The 11,212-nt window shown below is 46.0% G+C and overlaps 2 protein-coding genes across 2 annotated transcripts; both read left to right on the top strand.

Annotated features, from left to right (window-relative positions):
• Window positions 1–954: 954 nt before the first annotated feature.
• Window positions 955–5,004, top strand: PPTG_06725 (hypothetical protein; the record flags this gene model as incomplete). The annotated part of the gene is made up of 1 exon (XM_008900767.1): window positions 955–5,004. One exon carries the CDS (start codon window positions 955–957, stop codon window positions 5,002–5,004), a length of 4,050 nt encoding a protein of 1,349 aa, XP_008899015.1.
• A 4,793-nt stretch (window positions 5,005–9,797) lies between these two features.
• On the top strand, window positions 9,798–10,337 carry PPTG_21941 (hypothetical protein; the record flags this gene model as incomplete). Its single annotated transcript, XM_008901109.1, has 3 exons — window positions 9,798–9,818; window positions 9,933–9,975; window positions 10,258–10,337. The coding sequence occupies 3 exons, from the start codon at window positions 9,798–9,800 to the stop codon at window positions 10,335–10,337; spliced, it is 144 nt and encodes a 47-aa protein (XP_008899357.1).
• Window positions 10,338–11,212: the final 875 nt, after the last annotated feature.

Here is an 11,212-nt window from a genome sequence, read left to right as displayed (position 1 = left end):
AAGTTTGCTACTTCAGTTGTTGCTTCAGTTCTGAGTTTTTGTGCAGAAATAAGATGAAGTTGTGATGCTGTTGCTACAAGTGTAATGCATTGTGTGCAATTCGTAGTTTCGTGGTTTAACGGCGAGCTGTCCGGTTCTGGGAAGCCCTGGCAGTGTCGCGAGCAAGCCTTGATTTGCAAATACATCGGTCCCTTGCGTGTCACTAGGAAGTCGAGATCAATCTTGCGTATCAAAGGACCAAATACCAACACACTCGCTTGAAGTTGCAAGAACATTTTTTTTTGCAATTTCATCGATACTGGTAAAAAAAAATCACGTATTGAAAATCGACATCATGAACAACTCTGCGAGCTTCAGCAATGCAAAATTGGCCCTGCATTTGTTTGAGCTCGACTGTCGTGGCCGATACTAAAAGTAATGCAGAATTACACCAACGAACTCGCAAAAGCGAATATAAAGCCAACGCTGTCATCCATTGTACCAAGAAAATTCAACTTTTAGACGTGTACTCTGCACCATTTTGCACAGTTATTATCGAATATGTGCCATGGACCACCTCGAAAATACCTTTGCGAATACATGTCAATCGCAAGGCGCCACCTCAATTCCTAGAATAGTCAAGACGAGTAAGACAACGTGGATGTGTGTTCCTCAAAAATCCGTCGGAGAATGGGATTGAAAACTCTATATTAATAGTTCAATTGCGCAGCGATCGGTTTTCAAGTATACGCACCGAATGGGCATAAAGAAAATGATGGATGAACTTGCTGCCGTTGTTGAGATTGCGCTAAATACGGAGCCCGTTTGAAGCACAGGTTGCCTTCGAATAGCGTGGTTGCATCATCGTGGTTTTTGGGCAAGTCTCAAGCTCAGTGTTGAACCTGCAGATTGACAAGAAGACAGACGTGGCAATAATACCATCTTCTCCTACCAGCCACCGGTCACAGGTCCGAGATGAGTTATCTGCGTCCTGAGCCCGACTCCAAGCCTCCGGCTAAGGACGTTCGAGCGCTGGATTCGCTACGGTCTCTCAGCATTCGGAACATCCAGGACCCTTACAGCCACGGTGAGCGTCTTGATACCATGACGACTCGCTACAGCACTCTCGATACTGAAAACCTCAACACCATGTTAAACGGCGGACTCGAGCGGTTCTACAAGAAATACCACCACTTGTCGCGCAAGATCAACCTACAACTACCGACTCCAGAAATTCGGTTCCAAGATCTGTCTTTTTCGGTTCAAGTACCTGCAGGCACCGGTAGTCACAGTACAGTTGGCACACATCTGGCACAGATCTTCACTCCATGGAAACGACAAGCTACGATGACAAAGAACGTCCTCCACCCCATGACAGGCGTCATTAAACCAGGGTCCATGACTCTACTTCTAGCTAATCCAGGTGCAGGCAAGTCGACGTTTCTAAAGGCATTGGCTGGTAAATTGCAAAATAACTCGAAAACCGAGATCGGAGGTGATATCCGATACGCGGGGCTACGCGGTGATGAAATGGACCTTGTCAAGCTAGTCGGACTAGTGGATCAGACAGATAACCACATTCCTACACTGACAGTACGGGAGACGTTTAAGTTCGCCGATATGTGCATGAACGGCCGTCCAGAAGACCAACACGAGGAATTGCGTGACATTGCGAAGCTGCGAACGGAGTTGTTTCTACAGATTCTGGGTCTTGAGAACTGCGCCGATACTGTGGTTGGGAATGCTCTGCTGCGGGGTGTAAGTGGCGGAGAACGCAGACGTGTGACGGTGGGTGAAATGCTGGTTGGAGGCCAAAGTCTCTTCTTGTGTGACGAAATTTCCACGGGTCTTGACAGCGCTGCAACGTTCGATATCGTCAAGGCGTTGCGTACATGGTGCAAGACGTTGGGCGGATCAGTCATCGTTGCACTCTTACAACCAACGCCCGAAGTGGTGGAGCAGTTCGACGACATTTTGATGATTAGTGAAGGCCAAATGGTGTACCATGGACCAAGGACCGAAATCCTGGGTTATTTCGACGAACGAGGCTTCACTTGTCCTCCTCGTGTCGATCCAGCTGATTTCCTCATTGAGGTGACGTCCGGACGTGGCCAACAATACGCGAACGACAACGTGCCGAAACAGTATTTGGCCGTCACGGCCGAGGATTTCAACAGCATTTTCACTCAATCCGGGCTTTTCAAGAAGACCCAAATAGCTCTAAGCAAGAGCCTCAAACCGTCATCACCGGTGAGTAGCAAGAAGCCAAAACGCCTCGTAACCCTCGCTCGAAAGAAAGGGAAGTCGGAGTTCGGATTGGCGTTCATTCCAAGCACACTGCTATTGCTGAACCGACAACGATTGATCTGGCTGCGTGACCCTCCTTTGCTCTATGGCAAACTGGTCGAGGCATTGGTCATTGGTCTTGTGATCGGTATGATCTACTTTAACGCGATGCGAACGGTGTATCTGCGAATGTGCTTTTTCAACTTAGCACTTTTCCAACGTCAGGCGTGGCAGCAAATCACCATTTCGTTCCAACTGCGAAAGGTATTCTACAAGCAGCGCCCTCGAAACTTCTTCCGCACTGCGTCGTATGCTATTGCGGAGGCTTTAGTGCAGATCCCAGTGAATTTGTCGGTGTCGTTCATTCTGGGTACATTTTTCTACTTCATGAGTGGATTGACTCGGTCGTTCGAGAAATACATCGTGTACTACCTGATTGTGGCCTGCTTCCAGCACGCTATTTGCGCGTACATGATGATGTTAAGTGCTTTTTCTCCCAGTGTCACAGTGGGGCAGGCGCTCGCTGGTCTTTCGGTTTGCTTCTTTTTACTATTCTCGGGAAATATCATTTTAGCCGATTTGATTCCCGATTATTGGATCTGGATGTACTGGTTTAATCCAATCGCATGGGCTTTGCGAAGTCTCATTTTGTCAGAGTTTTCGAGCGATCGGTACACTGATATTGAGAGCGAGAAGTATCTGGATAGTTTCTCAATCTCTCAAGGCACGGAGTACATCTGGTTTGGTGTTGGCATTCTTTTAGCCTATTATCTACTTTTTACTGCGCTGAATGGAATTGCACTGCATTTTATCCGACACGAAAAGTTTTCAGGTGTGAGCGTTAAGACTTCACCGCAGCATTCTGCGATAGATACTGATGAAGTGTTTGTCGAGATACCTACACCTGGAGCTGTTGAAACTACGAAGGGGAAAAGTAGTGGGTTGCCATTCACACCTTCGAATCTATGTGTGAAGGATCTCGAGTACTTCGTAACTTTACCTTCAGGTAAAGAGAAGCAGCTTTTATGCGGAGTTACTGCACATTTCGAGCCTGGACGAATGGTAGCCCTCATGGGTTCTTCTGGTGCTGGCAAAACGACTCTGATGGATGTGATCGCTGGACGTAAGACTGGAGGACGCATTGTAGGGGACATCATGGTAAACGGAGAGCCCAAGAATCCGGCCACTTTCAGCCGCATCGCGGCGTACTGCGAGCAAATGGATATTCACTCGGAAGCTGCATCCATCTATGAGGCGTTGGTCTTTTCAGCGAACCTTCGACTACCACCAACGTTTACGAAAGAGCAACGTATGAAGCTGGTTGAGGAGACGTTGGAGCTGCTGGAACTGCATCCAATCGCAAGCGCAATGATCGGGAACTTGTCAGTTGAACAGAAGAAACGCGTAACGATAGGCGTGGAGGTGGTTGCGAACCCAAGCATATTGTTCCTGGACGAACCGACCAGTGGTCTGGACGCTCGCTCGGCTCTAATTGTGATGCGTGGCGTCCAGTCCATCGCTCGTACAGGTCGCACGATATTGTGTACGATTCATCAGCCCAGTATATCAATCTTTGAGCTGTTTGACGGTCTATTGCTTCTGCAAAGAGGAGGATACACGGCGTATTTTGGAGATTTGGGCGAAGAATCCAGCAAGATGCTAGAGTATTTCGCTGCTATCCCGGGTACTCTGGGGATCCGTCCGCAGTATAACCCAGCTACGTACATGATGGAGGTGATTGGCGCAGGTATCGGCAGAGATATGAAGGATTACTCGGTGGAGTACAAGAACAGCGAGTTGGGTAGAGCGAATCGTGAACGAACACTCAAGTTGTGCGAGGTATCGAATGAGTTTACCAGACACTCTACTCTGAACTATTCTCCGATCGCGACTGGATTCTGGAACCAGTTTAGTGCGTTGGCCAAGAAACAGCAGCTCACGTACTGGCGCAACCCCCAATACAACTTCATGCGGATGTTCCTATTCCCTCTCTACGCTGTCATCTTCGGTACGACGTTCTACCAACTACCCGTGGGTAGTGTGAAGAAGATCAACTCACACGTCGGTCTCATCTACAACAGCATGGACTTCATCGGAGTGATGAACCTCATGACGGTATTAGAAGTGACGTGTGCTGAACGGGCCGTCTACTACCGTGAGCGCATGTCGAACTACTATGGCCCACTACCCTACAGTTTGTCACTGTGGTGTGCAGAGGTGCCCTACTTGATCGTGGTGATTTGCTTATTCGTGGTAATCGAGTACTGGCTGGTGGGTTGGAACGACAATGCTGAGGATTTCTTCTTCTTCCTCTTCATCTTTTACCTCTATACATCGGCATGCACGTATATCGGTCAGTGGATGTCTGCGCTAATGCCAAACGAGAAAGTGGCGAATGTAGCGGTTGGTGCGTTGTCCTGCTTGTGCAATTTGTTCGCGGGGTATTTATTGCCGAGAACAGCCATGAAACCAGGTTACAAGTGGTTTCAGTACCTGGTCCCTTCAAGTTACTCCCTTGCAGCGCTTGTGGGAGTCCAGTTTGGCAATAACCAGGATCTTGTCCTCGTGGACACTGGCAATGCTACCAAGCAGATGACGGTGTCCGACTATATTGCACACACGTACGATTTCCACCCGGAGCTCAAATACAACTTCATGGCGGGACTCCTGGTGATCTGGGCTGTTCTGCAAGTAGCTATTTATCTTACGTTCAAGTATGTGAGCCATCTCAAGAGATAAAATACCTGCAGTTTTTTTTTTCTAAAACCCTTCAAACTTTTCATGCTAGGGTATCTAGACTGAATGAGTATAACATATTATGTATCATTCTACGAACGATAGCACCTATGCAAGGCATGCCCTATTGGCTATGAGTAATTTGAAATCCGATGTAGAATGAAAGCTAAAAGCTTATGGGATACCTTTCTGAGTAATGTATCTCCTGTTTTTAATTAATCAAATAGATACTTCTCAGGAATTCGTCGTTCAAATATAGCAGTTTCTATGCAAATCGTCGTGCATATTGAACGACCAATCCCAAAGTTTTGAACTGGTTATTTTTGTATTTTTAGCTGGACACTTGCAAAATTACTATTTTAATCGGATACTTTTGCAGATTTGGTGGGTTACTATAATATCAAAAGTCCATTTGGCTAGTTTTACAATTATAGGCTTGTATTTGTTGCCTGAGAGAGGCTTGATCCCACGTAGAGCGCTACCTGGTGTTTGAGGACCGTGTGCGGAGCAACTGAGCACGACTCGCGTTACAGCACCGATAATGACGACACACGACAAGCTTATAGCACCGCCAGGCACCGATAATGTCATAATCGACTACATGCGTATATCACCGTTATGTACCGATAATGTTGTTTTTAATCTCTATACAAGATAATAATGATCAATCTGTGTAAACACTCTTCGACTAGAAATTTGTCGTTCAACTGATTTGGTAAAAACAATGAACTTCAAAGTGGAAAAAATACATTACTTAAAGTTAAAATGTTTGACCACCTGTTCGTGTACGTCATTACAACTATTGTGTGGATCTGGAGGTAGTCGTCTCTCACTGGAATAGCACACTAGCATCCACAGCACACGCAAGCGCATGATCCTGACGTTATTTTTCGCTAAGTGTTGAATCTTGAGAGTTTATTCAGAATATCGTATGCTTGTCCAAGTAACATCACACCGCAACTGGCTCCTTCGGGTTGCTTTGGGTATCTCAATTTCTTTTTTCTACTTACCGGAAGATGAGGGCAAAGCGGTTCCTCACTTGCACGAAGATCTATGTTCCACTCTACCCTCTGACTTGAGCATTCGTTGTGCCATTGCTGGACAAATGGGGGCATTCTATTATCAAACTCACGCTCCATCTCCAATTCATAGCTGCCTATGGGATCGTACTAATAAACCGTAATCCCATTGGAGTAGTCGATCTTGACTACAATCAACGTCCAATGTATTCCCTCAACATTGCAAGGATACACAAGATACTTCATCCGCGACAACTCTTCCTAAATCTTTTCTCCAGTTACCGTTCGTCGTCCAGGAATTGTTGGGGTCGACGACCAGTAATTTAACCCGGCACTTGAATCAAATACACGACAGTCATACCGCATATCGCACATCCACTGAAAGCTCATCAGAAGCACCAATCGGAGAGGAAGCAGCCACGCGCAACGGCCCCCAACTACCTTGTTGAAGTCAAAGCGAAAAAGCCCCGGACGGTGGTACAAATGCTGTTCGCTTGATGCAGTTTTATACTTCTGCAGTATATCATCAGCGCAGCCCTTTTTACCCCCTCCCTTTCGATCGATATTCACAGTCGTCTCCACGCCATCAAGACATGAATAGCCATTTCAATTCTTTCTCCCAAGAAGAACACATTTGGGAGATCGCATAAAATTTGCGAGGCGAAATACGGCTGGGCTACATCAATGCAAAAGAAATGAGACAGCACTAGAAAATCTACTACAGCCAAGTTGTAACTTGACCAAACAAAACAATTTTGTTACTCTCCTTTTGAATTCTTTCAATTGCTTGCGGTAGCTCACCACAATCTCGGCGGTACTCTTGGATTCATCTAGTGGCTGCAGCAGACTCTCAATGCGTGGATCATGACAGTTTTATTCCATTAATACTCGCTCCATAGTCCTCACTAGTTCCAAGGGCACCACAAAATTGTATCCGAAACCAGCTTGATCAACTGATTCTCGACGACATAATGGCTCACGTCCAATTAAAAATCGATCGATCATTTCCTTCATTCGGTGTTGCCTTAACAAGGGGGATATCAGGTGAGACTTTTCCCACCGAAGAAGATCTGACAGCAATATTGAAATATCAGGCCAGACTATAACGGTGGTACGATCTGCAGGTACGAGACTCGTTTGCTTCTTGGTCTTTCGGGTTGTGTTGCTTGGTTTTATGGCGGGGAGCCTTAAAACATCAATGTTTTTGCTGTTTGAGGATGCTTTCACGCTCGGTAATTTTGTGGACTATGACAGGTCTGTGTAAAGGTTCGTCTGTGGAGGGTCAACGCAGGCGGGAGATGATTGTGGAACAATGAACACGTCGTGTGATACGTACCGCGGGTGTGTATCGGCATCTACATCTGCGATCGCATCGTCGGCGACTGAATCAACCTTAAATAAGTCGTAAAATGAATTTTCAGAATCATTGTGTTTCATCGTTTCAGATTGGCCTTCACTATTCCCATCGTGACCAGCACTTGTATCGACAATAGCGCTAGAACTTGAAAGTAAGTGGTCCCAACGAGCTAGCTGCTCGTAAAAAAATTCTGACGACAAGTTCCAGAGTTGATTCAGCAGAGGCTCCAGGGTGGTGAGAGCATACTGGTACTTCTCTGCCGATGGTAGAACAACCACATTCTCTCTTTCATCGCGTCCCAGTTTTAAAAACTCCACCCGACTTGGTTTGCATTTGCGATCCGCTGGAATCCGAGAAAAAGCCTCGCCACCAATTGGTTGTGTGGTGTCCGAAGGCAATGCCGTATAGTTTTTTGCGCTGTAAGGTTTCACAGTAGCGACTTCCAATCCAGTAGATTTACATTTTACTTCATCACAAATGGCAACATATAGGTCAGGACCAACACTCACACCCCATCGCCGAAGTACAGCAGATTCAGGAAATTCTGCCAATTGTGAGTGGGATCTTTTGCACACGGTTATGAAGCCGGCTCGCTGCTAAAAAAAAATCCAATAGAGAACGGAAGTGGAATGCTTATTCGAAGTCCCATGTATGCATCTGTGACGAGATCCAGTGGACATGTACATGTATTTTCCATTCCAGTACTAAACTGCCATGTCGACATCTTCTTCTTATCGCCCGTGATGGACTTCAAGTCGCACGCGCTGGTATGCATATTCGCTGAGAACACTTGCAACACGGTAAAGAAAAAAAACAAGCACAGCGTCAACGGGCGTGGTTGGGACGCATATCGACTCATATCCGAAGTAAATTGACGGAAGACAGCAACTTGATGACACAAATTCCCGCGACTGTCTTGCCTAAACCTGATCGATAGCCCAGGTGCATTTTTGATTAGTTCCAGTTTGCATCGACACGGTTCGTTGTGGTGTTTCTGGCACTGAAATAGCGACCACGGGTAAAACTCACCCACATTTTGACACACGTCTTCCAATTCTTATCAAAATACGACAGCGAGCCCGGGCTATCCGACTCACAGAAGTCTGTGAAAGATTGGCAGCTCTTTTTCAAGGCTGTTTTGCTGTAGCTGCCGACCAATAAGATGCTAGATGTAGGGAATTAAAAAATTCAATTTACCTTTTTAGCATCGGCATGAACAACGACTGTCGCTCTCTCTGTGCAATTCGCAAATCAAATGATGACGTCATAGCAACTTTGTCCAGTATGATATAGAGTGGAATTGTCATAAAAAGACCTAGAACTGAGGAAAACAATGCTCCAGTGCTCGCCATTCTACGAAATCTTCGTCGATAACGTCAGATTTTTATCTGCTCCCAGTTTTTATTTTTTGCCTTGAAAAAAACAAGAATGTGCTCCATTGTCGTTACCTTTTGATAGAGGTACACAAAATCAAGAATGACCTGTAGGATTTGTCACAAGGAGACACCTATAAGTAAAAAGAGGGCTTACAACATACACGGAGCTTAGTCCATACCAATAAATTTTATCGTACCGAGGTGATATCCGAGGTTGCTCGTAGAATGACCGAATTTGTCATCGCAAGTCTCGCGCTCCAACTAGCGCTCTGCTACTGACGAGAATTCAGATCGGTGATTTCATTTTGGCTTTCAGCATTTGGGCTGCTATGGTTTGCAAGCACCATTTCTAAACAATTATATGCAGAATAAGCTAGACAGCCCATCAATGCGATAATATTTGCAGTTTGTGTTGAAAGCCGACCTTTTTTGATGTTCTGCTTCTATTGTTTTCGATATTCGAGATTTGACTCGGTTTCTCTTTCGAAAGCCTGATCCGTTTTAGCTGTAAGAATGAATATAAACATAAGACTCAAATATTACATGGGCCCTTCATTCTGAACGGGTTACTTGGTGAGTGGACGACAAGCCGGTTGGCTGAGAATGAAAAAGGTGATTCGTTGAGAGGCTTCTCGACTGTTCCCCTCCGAATCATTATCCATACTCTCAATTGTTTCAATCGCTTGTTTTACCGCTGCAACAAGCGAGGCGCCTTCTCCACGCTTCTGTCTCGTCTGCTAGAATGATTCAAAATAGTGGTTGGCAGGCCAGACTTTAGTCACTATAATAAATTAACCCCTCGTTTAAGTAGCTTTAGTTATTAGCGGTGCGTTAAGCTGAACTGGCTTTAAAGCACCGATAACCTTGTTGTCAAAATATATTGACGGCGTGTGATGAGCGCGGCTTCGTGGTGTGAAAGGCTACGCGAGATACCTTCAGTCGCAAGCATTTTTTTATCGAACGTCGTCAGGCAAGTGATCAAGCACCTGAGTCCGTGGCCGCTCTCTAGATCCATTTGTGGTGATGGATAACACTGTAATCCATATGTACAACATGTGTACACAGGTGCGTAGTTGTAGTGCTCTATCTCCCTCGGTATTGTCCACATCTCAACCCAATTGAGGAAATGATTGGCAGGCTCAAGAGCTTGTTACAACGATAACGGTCGTCCCTCATTAGCCAGAGCTCGTGTTTAAGGTGGCGATGAAGCAATACCTGCGGGGTGGGGAACACGTGGTGAATCTGGTTTAGCGCTGCGGATATGGACCAAGAGGTGTAACCGAGGCCGTATTTCAATACAGACTCATCTCCATCTGAATTGAATCTAACCACTGGCGTGGTCAAGCTCTTCTAGATCTTCGTCTGGCTCCTGTGGAGACACAAGGAGGAAAAGACTCCGCTCGCTAATATATTGTAGTTGGGCAACGCGTAACTGTGCGAAACTCATGTGAACGTCAGTGGGATTTCTTTCGACCCACTAATCTTTATGTTGACCGCATCATAGTCGCTCTCTTCTTCAACCTGCTCTTCGCCAAGCTTAGCGTCGCGATGCTGAGCTTGAGCGAAGGAAGCAGTGTCGGATGATGTGAGAGTAGAGCCCTTTGGCTGTTGGGTATGCCATATGGACCAGTGAGTTCTGGCAATCTTCCTAACTTGGAGCTTGGGCCTCTGTGCTAAATACCCATCGATACTAATTGTCGCTTTTGAATTCTTGAAGCAGCAGCTCCTTCTTCGCAGCGAGCACAAACACTTCAACTTCAAAGGGGCAGGAGTCCTTCGTGTGCCTCTGGTAGTTAGTATTGGCTGATGCAACGGGTGGCGCAAAATTTTCTACTGTTATAGCAACTCCGATCTGTCTGACTTGGCTTTATGAAGAATACGGGGCCCCTCATCTGCACTACTGTTCTACTGGACGCTGTGATTTATCCTAGTTTAACTCTTGCGAGCGCCCTGGAGTCGGCATAGCTGAGTGTTTGGACGATTGCCGTTGTCGAAGTGGGCATTATTCCCTGAGCACAGGTAATGCTTGCTGCTAAATAAATATAAATAGTCGAACTACTATGAATAGTCACAATTACTATAAATTGAACAAGTGGGCATTCTTGGCCTCAGCATAGGTAAAGCTTGCTTCGAGAAAGATCGTCACTTGCAATTCGCCAGATTCAGCAGATTATCGAAGAAGAGCTCCGAGGTTGCACGACGCTGACGATTGCGCGTAGGATCAACAATCGGACCGCATTTGATATTGGAGAACTGCTCAGTGGTGATTCGGATCTCCGACGGAGTTGCAGCGCAGCACTTTCACTACATCGTATCTTAATGACTGGTCAATGTATCGATTCGAGTTACACTACCAAATAACATATAATATTCCACGTGCAACTTGCACGACGAATTCCATTTATCTATGTATGTTCTCTGGATTATATATCCAGAGTCCTACCCGGGATTGTAACGAC

This window comes from Phytophthora parasitica, assembly GCF_000247585.1.
Source record: "Phytophthora parasitica INRA-310 unplaced genomic scaffold supercont2.10, whole genome shotgun sequence".
Taxonomy (NCBI): Eukaryota; Oomycota; class Peronosporomycetes; order Peronosporales; family Peronosporaceae; genus Phytophthora; species Phytophthora nicotianae.
Note: the sequence above shows the minus strand (reverse complement) of the source record. Positions and strands in the feature narration are given on the sequence as shown.